The sequence below is a fragment of the Equus asinus genome, chromosome 5 (genome assembly GCF_041296235.1).
Source record: "Equus asinus isolate D_3611 breed Donkey chromosome 5, EquAss-T2T_v2, whole genome shotgun sequence".
In the NCBI taxonomy this organism is placed as follows: Eukaryota; Metazoa; Chordata; class Mammalia; order Perissodactyla; family Equidae; genus Equus; species Equus asinus.
The window spans coordinates 99348457-99363991 of record NC_091794.1 but is presented as its reverse complement, the minus strand read 5'-3'; the positions used below and the strand labels follow the sequence as shown (position 1 = coordinate 99363991).

The window sequence follows — 15535 nt, the reverse complement described above, 5'->3', positions numbered from 1 at the left end:
TCTGTCTGTGAGGTTGGATGCCTCTGTAAGGACAGAAATGTTCTCAGGCCAGGTAGGGAATAATTAGAGAACACATGGTTTATTATTTCTATTTTCCTCTAAGGCTATAGCATTGCTCACTCTGAGGGAGTGACAATTTATGAGCTAAAGATTGAAATACCATAACGGGGAAAGTGGCTGTTTCATGTCCCTTCTTGGAAACGAATTGCCCATGGTTGCCTAGGAGAAAGCCGGGTTGAAAACCCAGGTTCAAGTTACCTGTTCACCAGATGCCACAGCAAAGCCCTGTCCCCGGCATGCAGAGGCGTAAGCGTGCCTTGAAACACTGTCAAAGTTTGTCACGATGTGCTCTGCGCCAAGGTGGCTTTGCTGGACTGCAGCACAAGCGGGTGCTCAGACCACCGTGAGGCCGAGGCTCAGAACTGTTTTAAAGTAAACTGTTGTAAAGGATCAAGACCAATCCAGTCACTTCAAAGATGCTGGCTTGGCAGAAGGAAAAATTGTCCACCTGGGAGAAACTTGTCTGAACCTACCTGTGGTAGAGGGACTTCGATATCTCAAGATAGTCAGTTTTTAGTCACTTATTCACCCATCTAAACATCCAGGAATCTGTCTAACATTTCCTGAAATCTGTGCTGTGTGTGGGTCTTTATTTCTGGGCATTCAATCAGAAGTGGACGTTGTCCTCAAGAAGTTTCCAGTCCAGGAGGGAAAATGGACACATCATATGACCCAAGAGAACACAGACCATTAAGGGAGGTAGTGACAGGAGGGCTGTGAGCTCAGAAGGGAAATCAAGGAGGGCTGTGAACACAGAAGGGAAATCAAGGAAGGCTTATCGGAGGAAGTGACTTTTGGACTAGGCAGGAAAGGGGAGACAGAATATGGAAATAGGGAGTGAAGGCATCTTGGACTGAAGCACCAGCATAAGCAAAACCTAGAGTGGGATGTCCCTCGTGTTTAGGACAGAGTTTATGAAGGATATACAACTGGTTTGGAGAAAGATTGGAAACTTGTTTCTTCGAACACTTGTCATATGCCTTTTGCTACTGGAAGGGAAATGCTGTGCTTGCTGCATGAACTCTAAAGACGGGGTGTACCGCATCCATCCTGACTGTTTTAGTGTCAGGAGTTGGCCCCGGTGTGCATTTTGACCTTGGAACACATCTCAGGCAGCAGCCCTCCAGGAGGAGCGCTGCGCAACGTCTCTCCAGCCAATCTTGCCCCATTGCCTCGGTGAGATGTCGGTTCAGGGCACTGAAGGTTGATGATTTTCAAACGCGTGTCCACGTAAGATAAATGAGCACTCAGAGGAGTGAGCTGAGGGGCTGTTCAAATCAGTGAGTAACGCGTTTATCATACACATGATGCCGCCTCCCCAAAGTACTTCCAATGATCAGGTTTCTGGGGCATCTAGCGAACAGATTTATTTAGCATCTCCTGTGGGATGGAGGCAATAGGGGAAGCAAAAATCCTGAAGTGACCCAGCATGGCTGGAGCTTCTCCGAGGCTCCAGGCACTTTGAATACATTGCCTCGTTTAAACCCTGCAACCACTCTGGCTGACGGTTCTGTCCCCGTCTGACACACAAGAGAATACATAAGTGGCCCAGGATCAGATTGGTAGCAGAGGCAGGAACTGAACCCAGGCCAATCTGCCTCCACCCGATAGGTACCCCAAACAAGAACCCAAATACCTGGGGTAAACAACACCAGGAAAGGCATGAACACACTGCTTGGCATTCAGAGGAGGGCGAAATCTGCTCCAGGTGGACAAGCATCGTGGAAAAGGTTGCGTTGGGGAGGCACCTTAAAGCACGTGGATTTTAACATGGTGGTGTGTGAACAGGGAAGCTTCTAGGTTGAAGGAAGCTACTGCACAGAGGTGTGAAGGCAGGAAGGCAATGGGCATGTTCTGGGAGCGGTGAGGAGCATAGAGAAATACATATGGCTGGATAAATGAGACTGAAAAAGCAGATGATACCAAACTTGAATGCCAAGTGCTGGTGGACAATGGGGAGCCATTGATGGTTCAGGAGTTGAGGAGTAACGTGATGGAAATCAAGCTGTGGGAAGATGCAGCTGGCATTGATGGACAGGATGGAGGATGGAAAGCTGAAGAAACTTTGGTCCTGCTAATCCGATCGTAGCTCTGTGACAGCACTTAGTAGTGTAGAACAATTGTCTGTCCGCCGGTTGGCCACATCTGATTTGTCTCCATCTCCAGCATTCAGGAAGGGGCAAGGAGCATAGTTTGTATAAAAGCATATTGGAGGAAAGAATAAACTTTAATACAGTGTCCAGTTCTCCAGCAGCGACACTGCAGAAAACCCCCCAGAGAAGCAGATGGACGTCCTGATATCATAATCAGACTCTTGAGTTAACTCGGGAATTCCAGTGTGATTTCTAAGCACTTACTGAGTGAGTTATTTAATTGAGTGCTTCATTAGCTCAATTAGCTTCATTAGCTTTTGTTAGGGGCTAAGTGAGAACAAAAGCAAAAACAATCCAAATCCTGTCGTCAGAATTGGAGAGGGAAGCTGTGAAACATCCGGGGAACGAAATCTCTTCTCCAGGCTTGCTGTAGCCCCCATGCCTCATTTGTTCGTTCATTCATTCATTCAATGAATTAAGAAACGTGAAGTACTTAAAACAGTCCCTAGTCAATGCCAAATGCTTAATAAATGTTAGCTATTATTGTTATTATGACTACATTCATTCATTTATAGAATACAAATGTTTATTATGTGGCCAGGCATTATTTTGTGTACTTTCACACAAGCTAACTTAAACCTTACCACAATGAACCTGCCAGGGAAATGTCCTTGTTCCATTTTCCAAATGCAGAAACTGAAGCTGTGCCTGTGTATCGGTGTTTCTTAGATTTTAACGTGCCCACGAATCACCTGTGGGTCATCTTAACCTGCAGATTCTGACTCAGCGGGTCTGGGGTCCGATCCAAGATTCTGCATTTCTAACAAGCTCCCTGACGATGTTGCTGCTGCTGTCCTCAGACCACATCGAGCGGCGAGCTCTGCAACAGATGCTAACTGCTAACTGGCAGAGCAGAGGTTTCTACCTGAACCTCTGAGCTCAAGTTTGGGGCTCTCCTCTCCTTTTTTTAGTCCTTTCCACAGGTCTGCAGCTGGAAACCAAGTGTGTGTAGTGTAGACACGCACACGCAAATGGAATTTAGACAGAGCTCTCGATTCATTCACCAAACGTTTATTGATCCCTGGGAAAACAAAGGATAAGACTTGGTCTCTGGCCCAAAGGTCACAGCAGGCTGCTCTGAGGTCTCCTTCTTAAGTTCTGAGTTTCGCTTTGTTGGATTGTTACACAGCTATGAGGTTATGAGGTCCTCGTCCATGGGAACCTTAAATCCATCACCCAGGGCACAGCTTCTCTCCGCCTCCCCAAGTCAGTTCCCCCTTCCCGCGATTCTTCATTATGCAGTGGCACCATCATTCTGAGATGGTTGTAAGGACTTAGGTGGTTATGTCCCTGCATGTTTATTATTTACAATGCGGAGCGACCGATTTCACTAGCCCAGAAGCACGCTTTGCCCACCTGATAAAGGGGAAATCTAGGTTTAAGCCAAACTTAGGTTTCCCCCATTAGCCTGAATAAAGTGGACACCAGAGGGCGCCCCAGGACCACTTTCCCCGGCAGAGACGGCCGGCTTTCTTCCCCACGCGACCCATTTTTGCTTTGAGATCTGGTCTTCTGGTGATTCTTGACGGAGGATCTGAGTCAGTTACAGCAGCAAAGCGTGCACACCTGCTCTCCCTCCTTCTGCTAGCACAGAACTTCTTCACCTTTCACAGTTTGTGGTGATCATCCCTTTTATTTCTTCACGCTCTCTCCTGCCCTCAAAGTCCTGAATGGTGTACACATGGCATGAAAAGGACAAAGGGAGTGAACATTTATTGCGTGTCCCCTGTGAGCTCTGCCCCGTGCAATGCCTTCTTACGTGCTTTATCTCATTGAATAGGCTCATCTCAATCCTGGAAACTTTTATCATAGTATAGATATGATATATCTATATCATATTATAGATATATATGATATTTATCATGTGATATATATATGACCATTTATCATTTATATATGGTATTTGTCACATATATAAAATCATATATCATTTATATACAATATCGTATATTATAGATATATATATTTATCATATCATATTATAGATAGTGGATATATTACATCTATGTTTAAGAGTAGAATCTGCTGAAGTATATTGTTCCCAGGGTAGGCTGGGGATCCTTTGGTGCATTAAAACCTTTATGGTGCCAGAGTTGGCCCCACCATGTTGGATGTTGGAATGTCTCCACTTCCCTCTCTGTATCAGGAACCTGACCCGGCCTGGGCACCCTCACTGCTGTCCTGCGCTGGCCACCCTGGTCTGTCTGAGATGACAATCAGAGGGTCAGAGTGTCAGTGGCTGATACCAACTCATGAAGAAGTGAAGACACACTGGCCTGGGAGTGAGGAGCCGCCCTCAGGTAGAACTTCCCCTCTCTGGCCCCCATCTGTCAAAGCAGGGGTTTGGATAAGATGATTCTAGAACTTCCTTTCATTCTTAACCAGTCTTTGCTCATGAGAGGGATTTGACACCTGATGACATAGTGGGGACAATAGTTTTAGGTTGGTATTTTTCATGCTTCTCACATTATGTGACACGGCCAGAAATATTCCTTCTGGAGACTGCCATTATTGTCTTAAGTAAGATTGTAGAATTTTAGAAAAAGAGAATCACAAAAACTTGCCATAGTGGAAAATTAAAAGGACAGAATGTTGAAACTGCATGTTGGGGCCACCCAGGTCAGATTTGTTCCTGCCGAATCCCGGTGCTTAGCATATTGCTGGCACATAGTAGGTGCTCAGAAAATGAATGAATGAATGAAACTGGAGACTAATTAAATCCTACAGTGATGGAATCTGAGAATATTAGAATTATGGGAAAACATTATTCACTTGTTCAGAAGAGGGACCTGAGGTCCCAGGGGTGGGGTATAGAGTCTTCTGGATGCGGAAGGTCCCAGGGCTCGTGGGCTCAGCTCTTCCTAAGGGGAAGATGTGGTCTGGGAGGTCAGCGATGGTCCAGGCCAGGGTCTGGGAGCTCTCAGGGAGGGATGGCTTTGCAGGAAAGGAATTTTCCAGAGGGAGGGCCTTTGGTGCCCATGTTCCCCAGGGCCGGGGCTACAGCAGCAGGAGGCGGGGGCCTGGGAGGCGGAGTACAGCCTCAGCAGGGCGGGGTGGGTCCGGTGCACAGCTTGTTGGGGTAACGGGCATATTTGCGGTTGTAGGTGCCCAGGTTGTCGCGAAAGCAGAGTGCAGCTCTCTTGTCACACTCGCAGGTCTGTTGCTGGCAGGTGGTTCTGCCAGCTGAATGGGACAAGGCAAGTCAGGGACCCGGCTGCTCAGGCCTCCTGCTCTCAGACACACGTGGGACTGCTCTGGGGTCCGCGTTCTCACCCCCGTTCTGCTGGAAGCCCTTTCTCGTGGAGGATGTTCCAGGATGGGTGAGAGAAAGGGCAGGGCCTGAGGGGGGGCCTGCTGGGGCCCGGGAGGCTGGGAAGGCTGGAAATTGGTCCTAGCCGTTCTTCCTTCCTCCCCCAAGCCCACTCCCCCAGGGAGACCATCTGGCCCACTAACTCTCGTCGGCCCAGCCAGGGGCTCTCTAGGCAGCTCCTTTGTCTGTGTGATGCATGGCTGACGGTGGATGGCAGCCGTCAAGCCGAGAGGAGAGCTATGAAATGACAGCAATCCAATCCCAGGTGGCCTGCGCAGGCCCCAGAGCAGCCCCCGTCCAGACTGGAGGTCACTGGGACCGAGGCTGGGGCCTGCTCGGGCCCTATGCCTGCCTCCATGAGTGGACGGACCCTATTTTCTGACATTTGCCTTAGCCCCCCACCCCCTTCTCCAAGTGTGTGCCCACACTCAGCCCAAAAGCCTCCCTTTGTCTCCGCTGCCTCTGTTTGCCCGCGGGACTCTGGCTCCTTCTTGTCCCCACGAATACATCTCACAGCTCAGAAGTGCCCGGGGCTCTCCTTTCCCCCTTCAAGGTCGGCCTCCATTTCGCGTCAGGGTTCTGCCCACACCTGCTGTTTCAGCAACACTCAGAGATGGAGGGGGCTTGACCACCACGGCCGTTCTCTCAGGTGATTCTCGGAGGAGTGGGCCTCAGCCAGGGATGTGAGAGTGCTCATCTTGATTTTTTACAGACGAGGAGGCAGAGGCTTTCCAGGGCCGCTAGCCCAAAGTCACGCATCGGGTAGAAAGCAAATCCCTGAGCCTGTGTCCCTATTCCCCTGACATCCCCTCACTCATCCTCTCAGTGCCATCCCTGATAGGTGGCCGTCCCCACCTTGCACAAACCCCCAGTGATGGGGAGCTCACTACCTGACAAAGCTGCCTTGCTGAGTGGATGGCTGCAGAAGCAAGAAACCCTGAGCCAAAACTGCCCCTGGGGGTTCTGGTTCTGGCTTCCCCCTCCCCCAGGACAGACCTTAGAGACCTGAGCTCAGTCTTCTTTGACTCTCCCAGGTCCTTCCACTGTGCCCCATGCTGGGCCTGCCCACCCTGCCCTGGCTGTGCAGGGGGAAGAAGACCTGGTTCTCTGACCTGGGCTCCCTCCGTGGGGCTGGGCTGCCTGAGGCCCTGCACGCTCACACTTGGTTCAGGCTGCTTCCCTGGGCCGGGGACCAGAGGAAAGCTAATTGGTCCAAGTGGGCACTGGACCCGGCAAAGCTGAGCAACAGGGCCCAACCTGGCAGCCCCCCTGGGGAGAATCAGCCTTTGGGGACAGGCTCTGCGGTCCCAAATCGAAGCACCCGCTCTCTCTGTCTGGGAGTGTGCTCTCGAGGCTCTGTCCTGGGGACCAGGCCTTTAGCTGCAGACCCCTGAGGAGGGCTGTGTGAGGACAGCTCCTTTGGGGCCTGGCTCAGTTCTGCCCTCTTTGCTCTGTTTCCCAGAGGCAGAAGCTAGGAGGCCTTGGGGTGGGGGGCAGTGCCTGGGGCCAGGGCAGGAGTTGATGGGTCCTGGGGTTCTGTAGACTGGATGCCAGGTGAGCGTCTGGGCAGAGGGACAGGCCTCTCCCCAATTCCGTGATGATGGAAGACCCCACCCCTCTTGGCCCTGACGAGGCCCAAGGGTCACCATCAGGAGGGGATTCCTGTCTGAAGCTGTCCCTGCTCCCTGGCGTCTGGGGTGCTTAGGGCTGTTTACTTACCACAGAGGATGCGGCGCCTGCTGGCAGAGAAAAGGTACTTTTCCAGCTTGGGTTCACAGCCCAGCTTCTCCAGACGCCCGTAGCAGCAGTCATGGGCGTGGCAGCACCTGTAAGGGTCACGGTCGACCTGGAGTGGACTGTGAGCCAGGCTAGGTTGGACTGGAGGCTGCCGGGGGCTCAGGGCCCAAAGGGCTCCAGGGAGAGGTCAGCCCCCACTTTTAGGTGTCCCCAGCTCCTCCGTTCCGCGGGGAGCTCTTCCGGCTGGGCTGCCTGCTCACCAGTCCGTCTGGTCCACAGGCCAGTGGGAGCCGCCGACGCCGCAGTAGCAGCCGTAGTCGTTGTACTGCAGCGCGGGCTTGCCCGTCATCCTCTCGATCATCACCCCAAACTGGACCAGGTTCCCGCCAGCCAGGGCCACTTCGAGGAGGGAGAGCAGAGGCCTCAGATCCTCAGGGCCCCACCCTCTGCCACCAGCTTCCCCTGAGGGCCCCTCCAATCTGAGTCCAGAGGCCTCTCTGATGGTTCAGCTAACTTCGCCTTGCCGAGCACCTCACTCGCAATAACAAGGATGCTAATCAGTAACAATATCTCTGAGCCCTCCATCCTGCCTTGATTCCTAGTCCTCACCCCCATTATGTCAGCGCACCCAGTCCCCCTGCCGCTCCTCCACCATCTCCCAGAATGCCCCCACTCATCTTCCCGGTTGCTCCCCGCTGTTCCTCAATGTTTCCCTGTGGGTCCTGATTGTCTCCCCAGGTGTCAGCCCCGGGCCCCCAGGAGCACTGTGTCCCCACCAGGTCTCCTCAGATGCCACGGGATAGGCTTTCTAACCACCTGGGCCCCCCCGGATTCCTCCAGGTCCTGCTGGTGCAATGATGGGGGACAGCCCGCCTGGGCAGGTGGCAGCCTAACATGGGAGCTGGGGTGGAGGATGGAGTGCGGGTGGCGGGAGCCTCGTGTGTGCAGTCTGGGATCCCCACCAGCCCCTTTCCCAGGCCCCCGAGGCCCCCCAGGCTGCACTCTTCACCTTCTCTCCCCTCTCGCTGGCCAGAGCTGGTTTGGGGAGAATTGGCCTCAGGATGACCCACCATGGCCTCCCCAGGGTCAGGCCAGGGGCCTCCGGGGAGCTTGGAGTGCCCAGCTGGGGTGGGGCAAAGTCAAGGGTCATGAAGATCACTTACCCAGGAGGCAAAGGAGGGTCAGAAGAGGGGGAGACTTCATCCTCGGGGGAGGGGAGGCAAGCAGGGGGCCAAGGAGCTGGGCTGTGGGAGAAGGAAGTGAGCAGGGGCACCTCTGATCTCAGGGCACCTCCCCAATTAGTTAAATACCCAGGTCCTGTCCACTCCCCGTCATTAACCCCCAAATGCCCAGTGATGCAATGACACTTCCAGGTCTGACACTTTGGCCAAGTCCCCAGGGGAGGGGCCAGCTGGGGGGCCCGTGGGCTCCCCTTCCAGGCAGTCTGGGGAGGGGGCCCATATGTGACTCTTTCTGCTCACTGCCATTCCCATCACCTACCCCTTTCTAAAAACCGTCACACCAGCTCCCACTGATGGAGCGTGACCCAGGGGCTACATCTGGTGCTTTTCATCCTTGGCATCTTCCCCGCATCCCCACGAGAGGCTGAGAAACGTAAGTTCACAAGGCCACGTCTGTCCTCTTTCTGTGTCCCTGGCTACTTGAGCGTGCCCTCTGCTCCCTGCCCCTCGCCCCATCCCCAGCCTCTGCGTTACCCAGAGGGAGAGCTCGACCACGCAGCAGGGCACCAGGAGTCTGGGGGGCCATCTGTCTAAGAACCTGAAGGCCACATAGGCTGGGACGTATAGGAAGGTATAAGCCAAGGGCTGGGCGCTCAGCCAGCTGTGCTTAAGGGTTTTTCTTTATTGTTCTTTCCCAGGCAGGTTCCTGCTTGTCTGACAAGGAAAATACTCCAAGATGTGACTTCTGTCTGCCCAGATCCTCATGCAGTGACGTAGTGTGGCTGCTGTAAAAATGGGCTCTGTCTGAGCCAGTTGGAAAACCCACATGCCTGCATAACCTGGAAACTTCTGTCCTTTTGATGCTATCTTAGGGGCTGGGTGGGGGAGGCAGTAGCCCCCAGGCCCAGCCTGTCCAGCAGGTCAGGTCAGGACATGGAGGCCAGGCTTCAGAGCGTGGCTGCTTGTCAGCGGGATGGATGAGAGGGCCCAGCTCAGTCGTGGTCAGAAATTTCAGTCCCACCAGCCGTGGACTCACAGTGGCCTCATTTGCTGGCTGCTGCTGGCTTCCGTGAGTCCCCTGAGGCAGAACTGGGGGCAAGATGCTGCTGTCCTGCCTGGGACTTCCTCCTGCCCCTGCCCTCCCTCCTTCTGGTCTGTGACTAGGATAACTTGACCAGCCACGTCCGTCGACCTCCAGGGCCTGGAAGCTGCTTGATCTGTGGCCTTGGAGTCCTGACTCCATGCTTATGATTATCCCTTGCTCCGGACCCTGGTTTTCCCGTCTATATTACAGGGATAGAGGCGTCCCGGGCTTGCCTCCTTCATGGGAGGGTGGCATGCAACTGAGCAGCTTGTTGCACCGAGAACTTACTACGAACCAGGACTGCGCCGAGCCTTCTCAAGCAAGACCTCAAGGAGCCCTCAAACAGGCCCATGATGCACGGGCCACCATCATCCCCATTTTACAGAGAGGCAAACTGAGGCACACGACTATGTAAATGGTGAGCCAGAATTTGGGCCCAGGTGGTTCAAAGAGGGTCCCGACAGCGGGTGTGGGGCCCAGCCTCCCTGATACCTTAGGGGCCTCCAAAATGTTCTAATTTCTTTAAAATCAGAATGACGACCATCCAGTCTGGATTATATTTGTCTTCATACCAATAGGGTCATAAGACTTGCTTTTTACTTTTTTTTCCTTTCTATGGAGAAAAGGGCCCATGGAAGCTAAAGCGCCCAGGGCCCACGACACTTTCACGCTGCAGCCTTGAGTTCAACCACTGGGCACGTGGCCTCCTCCCTCGGGAGCCGACTCGGCCCGGCACCGGCCTCCATTCCTGGGGAGGAGGCTGGGGCTCCCATCACGCCCAGGAAGGACTCCGATACAAATTCCCTGACCCCACCCCGGCAGGGAGAGTCCCTGGGAGTGTCACCCTGGAGCGGGGAATGGAGCCCTGGTGGCCGGGATCCTTGACAGTGATTTGAGACTAATGGTTTTTAACGCAAGAATAAAGCCGGGTAAACACTGACATGTATTTGGCTAAGGCCCTGCCTCCATCCCTCCCATTTCCTGCTAATAACCGGTCCTGGAACTCTGCATGCTGGGCTGTCCTCGTCCCACTTACAGAAGACTTGGGGGGTGAGGGGCCAGAGAGGTGACTCCACCTGGCCAGGGTCACCCAGCCGCCATGAGTCATGGTCTCAGACAGGTGAGCTCCCCTTTGCTCTATTGCCTTTTGATTTTTAATGAGGGCATCTCCTGGCATCGCCTGGCTCCTGGCCTGGGACACAAGAGCCCAAACAGTGAGTCACTGAGGAGCTACGTCCTAAACAACCGAAAATTAGCTTTGATTCCCTGGAGGTCTGGCCCACAGCCCTTCCTGTAGCCGCATAAGGGTGCATCCCAGGAAAGGCCAGGTTCTTGAGACAGTCCCATTGGTGAGCCATTTTGAACCCTGTCCCAGCCAGGATGGGGCCCCTGCAAGCCCCTGTCAGTGTGTATCTGCAGCAGAAAACCGAGGACTGTAGGACCAGAGCCAGGCAGGGAAATCCAGGCAGGCTTCCAGGCAGAGGTGTCCCTCACTGAGGTTCGAAGTGGGGACGTTGAGAGGACTTGAACCTGGAGGAGGGTGTCAGGCATTCAGGAAACGTGGTGGATTTCATGGTTTTCTCACCAGTGGCAGAATGTGGCTGAAAGCACCAGGTTTCTGCCTCAGCAAGACTAGGACTCAGGTGTTGGCTCTACCACTTAGAGGCTGTGTGGCCTTGGCCCATCCCGTCCCCTCTGGAGCCCAGCTCCATTATCCATGTCAGGGTGATGAGACCTGCCTTTCAGAGTCTGGGACCAGATGAAAAGAAAACGAAATGTGTAAAGCCCTTCGCAGGATGCCATGCCCCTTGGAGGAACCAGTACATACTGGGTCTCTCCTCTTGTCCCTTGTTACCTGGCCACAGGGGAGCCACCTGCTGTCCAAGAGCTCCCAACACTCACCCGGGCTGTGGTATAGCAGCTGGATGAGGGCCCCCGGCCTTTCAGTGGGATAACTGTCCCCCTCGACAGATCTTAACTTCCACGACGGAGGGTGGTTGGGGTGGAGGACAGGAGAGGGACGAGCCCGGCAATGTCTTCTTTCCGGGAGTAAACTTGTCCCTTGAGGTTCAGAAGTCTTTGTCGTCATCAGCATCATCAGCATCAGCATCAGCATCAGCATCATCAGCATCAGCATCAGCAGCATCAGCATCATCTGCAGCAGCAACAACACCTTAACAATAAAAATGGCAAACCAAGTACCATTTATTAAACTCCTACAGTGTTGCGGGCACTGTGCTGAGAGCTCTTCCTCTGCTCAATCTCATCTTCTGTTGCTTCTCTCAGAGCCTGAAGCATCTGATGGAGCCTGCCCAGCGAAGTGGGATGACCTCATTCCTCATGGGATGCATGGCCTGTCCAGTCAGGAAACTATACTGGGGGCTTACTATGTGCTGGGATACGCTGGAGAGCAGAGCCAGGTACGGTTCCTGCCTTCATGGAGCTGACAATCCAGCAGGGCACAAACGTTAGTAATTATATACTGAATGGAAACCTGTGCGTAGGGATGAGTAGCTTGACAGACTGTCCTGTGGGGTTATGAGAGCATTTAACAGGGGTGTGTCGTATGGGCAGGGGGTCAGTGAGGGCTTCTCTGTGGAAGAAATGGTTTAGCAGGGATCTCAAGAAGTTTATTGGATGAAGAGGGAAGTGGAGAGAGTTTAAATAGAGGGACAGCCCGTGCAAAGGCCCTGTGGTCTGAGGGGCACGGCACCCAGAAGGGGCTGAAAGGAGGCTGGGGTAACTGGGCTGGTGGTGGGTGGGCCTTGAAGGGCATGATTCCCTGGGAAGCTGAACCTGAGACTGTGACCTCTCATTTACCCCACAGTAAGTCTTTGCCTAGCCTAATGGGGAGGTGGCCTGGAGCTTGCAGTGCTGGAGAAGGCCTGGGAGTCCCCCATGAGAATGAGGCACCTCTCTGGAAGACCCAGTGGTATTTTCATCCAATGGGGAGCCTCCAAGGGCACCTGAAGGCCACGGAGGCTTGTCCCTCCAGTGGGAACAGGCTTGGTACAACTGTCACCACACATCTGGGTTCTCCTGCCTGTGATGGAGAGTAAAGAACAAGAATCCTTGGCGTGGGCCTGTTGTCGTCTTTTATAAGGTGGCCGACGTCCTTGTAAAATGGCCCGCCTTGTTGGTCTCCGTCCAGGGAACAATGGATGGCCAGTGAAGGGTGTGAAACAAGGAGGCGTCCTGCTCACATCTGTGTTTGGACCCAACGCTTCTGGCCGCTGAGAGGAGAATGAATAGGAGGGACACCAGCAAGGAAGAAAAGGCAGGTAGCGGGGTATCGCAGGCTCCAGAGGGGCACGGGCCACACACGTCAGGTGAGGGAGGGGCCGTGCTGGGAGCACTAGGTGGGTGGGGCCTGAGGAGGGGCGACGAGTGCAGCGGGCCACCACTCTCACTGAGCCTTCACGGGTACAGCGACCGGTCATGAGGAGGGAGGGGAAACAGAGGATGCTTGTCCCGCAAGAGCTCCACCGCCCCCGGCTGACCCACGAAGGGAGCGGGAGGAGGAGGACCCTGGGGTGCAGTGCTGCCCACGCAGGTGCAGGCAGGGGCCGTGCGCAGCACCAGCACTGTGCGTTTTGCTGGGGTGCGTGTGTCTGTAAGTTGCTGTGCGTGTGGGGGACAGGTAGGCCCCTCCCGCTGTGACGGCCCATTTGCTCTGAGTGCCACAGTGTCCTGGCTGAGGTGACTCTAGGGGCTCTGGGGTCAGGCTGCCTGGCTTCACCACCAGCTAACTGGGTCCTCTTAGGCAAAGGACCTCACTTCCCACGTCTCCGTTTCCTCGTCTGTACGGTGAGGGTAATAAAACTGTCTGTCCCATGACATTGTTGGGAGAGTTAACAGAACACTATGCGAAGGGCTTAGAGGAGGGCCCTGCAAGTACCATATCGTGGCTGCTAACAGCAGGGTTACTAGTCAACACAGATTTGGGGGCCTCCCCTACAAAGCCCCTTCCTACCCGTAACCCTCTTCTTTCCTCGAGGCCTTCAGAACCTGTTCTGGTTGGTGGTGTTCAGGATCATTCTTAACATTTTATGTTTTTGGGGTTTTTTTTGGTGAAGAAGATTGGCCCTGAGCTAGCATCTGTTGCCAATCTTACTTGTTTCCCCCTTCCCAAAGCTGCAGTGCATAGTTGTATATCTGAGTTGTGAGTCATTCTAGTTCTTTTATGTGGGATGCTGCCTCAGCATGGCTTGACGAGTGGTGCGTAAGTCCACCCCAGGATCCAAACTAGTGGACCCCCGGCCGCTGAAGTGGAGCACGTTAACCTAACCACTCAGCCACGGGGCCAGCCCCTCACCCTTAACATTTTAACATTTGTGGGGTCTGGGGATGCTCATGGTGTGTGCCTAAATACTTAGCTTACTAATCAAGCCGACAGACTGGGGAATAGAGTGTGTTCTATCCTTCTATCTCAATATACTTTTCTAACAACACATTAAAGGATATATGAAAAGCCACAGTTTTTGTAAGACTGAAAGTCAGAAATGTGTCTAAGCTGATTGGGTTAATTCTTATTGTGTGTGCTTGGGTGATCTGTCAATGGGCTGCCAATGTTCAAATGATATAAAACAAAGACTTACGTATTTCATAAATTATTATACATTTGTTCCATAAAACGTATTTTTCTTGCTTTCATTTCAGCAAAATCTCCATTTATGTTGTAATCAAATTTTTACATGATTTGTGTTCCCCTGACAGTAATGATCTAAAAGATTTTCAAAGTGTTATTGTATTTGAAGTGTATAAAATGTAATTGTTTCACAAAGAACAAAATAAGTCTAAAGAGAAAAGATTAAAATTATTTTAATATCTTTTCAGAAGTTTTTTCTTCGAAAATACTCTAAATTCTCTATTAAAATTAAAAGGCAAAATATAAATTATAGCTAATGAATATAAAACATTTTAAGTAAATTTATTTGACTAAAAGTTGGCTTTTTGAAAACTGTTTTGTTGAAATTGGATCACGTCTTGCCAAATATTTTAATAAAAATAAAACTATTTGCAATTCTAACATTCAATCTCATTTAGCTGCCAGTGTACAGAATTGCCATCATGACCCAAAGTTATGTGTAAACCTACATTTATGTAAGTTTATGAGTAACATGTATTGTCTGATATCGCCCAGTGTCCTTTAGTGCCCCCATGACCCTGTGGTCAATCCCGCACTAATTCAGGGGCACCTCTGGACCTGTGAGTTGGAAATGAAGGGGCACAGGAAAGTGGGTGTTTGGAGCTAGTGGCAGGCAATGTTTTGCTGGGCAAGAACTAGCTCCCTGGGAGGGAGCCTCTGAGCTGACCCTCCCGTCCTGCGCTCGCAGCCTCCCTTGGGAGCAGCGTCCGTCCACGATCCGGCAACAGCACAGCCCGCAGCCTCGGTGATGTTCTGAGGCAGCTGCCCTTTGTCTTGTGGGCCCGGGGCAAGAGATGCGAGGAAGCGGTTTGCTGGGCCAGAATGGTGATAGTTAGGAGAGCTGATGTTTAAGGCTGGGGATTGCAGTGTCCCAGTGCTGGTGCCCGTCAGAGGACAGAGGCACTCTGGACCTTTCAATAGATTTTGTGTGTGTGTGTGTGTGTGTGTCCGTCGGCGTGTGTACATTTATGTGTGTGCATATGTACGTATGAGTGTGTGTGTGTCTCTGTGTGCATGTGCATCTCTGTGTGCATGTATGTATGTGTGTGATTATGTGTCTCTGTGCCTCCGGGGGTATGTATGTGTGAACCTGTGAGTCTATGCCTATGTGTGTGCGTGTCTCTGTGTGTGTATGCATGTGTGCGTGTGTCTCTGTGTGTGTCTGTGCATATGTGTGTATGCATGTGTGTGCTCGTGCTTGTGTGTGTGTGATATGTGGGCGCCTTTCCCGCATGGGGCCCAGGGCGGCGCTGGGGGTGGTGACTCAGCTCCTCCTATGTTGTTCTAGGGGCTTTACATGTAACCGGCAGCACAGCCCTGTGAAGGGGGTATTGCTGTTTCTGTTTTACAGATGATGAAAGT

General features: G+C 52.6%; 1 protein-coding gene and 1 long non-coding RNA gene across 2 annotated transcripts; one reads left to right on the top strand and one right to left on the bottom strand.

Moving 5' to 3' along the window:
- Positions 1 to 4244: 4244 nt before the first annotated feature.
- On the bottom strand, positions 4245 to 8541 carry PLA2G2E (phospholipase A2 group IIE). The gene is made up of 4 exons (XM_014854763.3): positions 8424 to 8541; positions 7521 to 7659; positions 7243 to 7349; positions 4245 to 5396 (listed from the first exon to the last, which is right to left on the bottom strand). The coding sequence occupies exons 1-4, from the start codon at positions 8461 to 8463 to the stop codon at positions 5254 to 5256; spliced, it is 429 nt and encodes a 142-aa protein (XP_014710249.2). The 5' UTR covers positions 8464 to 8541; the 3' UTR covers positions 4245 to 5253.
- Positions 8542 to 9812: 1271 nt separating this feature from the next.
- On the top strand, positions 9813 to 14405 carry LOC139045358 (uncharacterized). The gene is made up of 3 exons (XR_011503593.1): positions 9813 to 9943; positions 11812 to 11945; positions 12677 to 14405. It is a non-coding gene; the product is annotated as an uncharacterized lncRNA (long non-coding RNA).
- The last annotated feature ends 1130 nt before the right edge of the window (positions 14406 to 15535 follow it).

Coding starts and splice junctions, on each gene's coding strand:
- PLA2G2E (XM_014854763.3), bottom strand. CDS start 8,463: ATGAAGTCTCCCCCTCTTCTGACCCTCCTTTGCCTCCTGG. Junction 7,350..7,520: donor CCTGTGGACCAGACGGACTG/GTGAGCAGGCAG, acceptor TGACCCTTACAG/GTGCTGCCACGCCCATGACT. Junction 5,397..7,242: donor CAGGCGCCGCATCCTCTGTG/GTAAGTAAACAG, acceptor TGTCCCATTCAG/CTGGCAGAACCACCTGCCAG.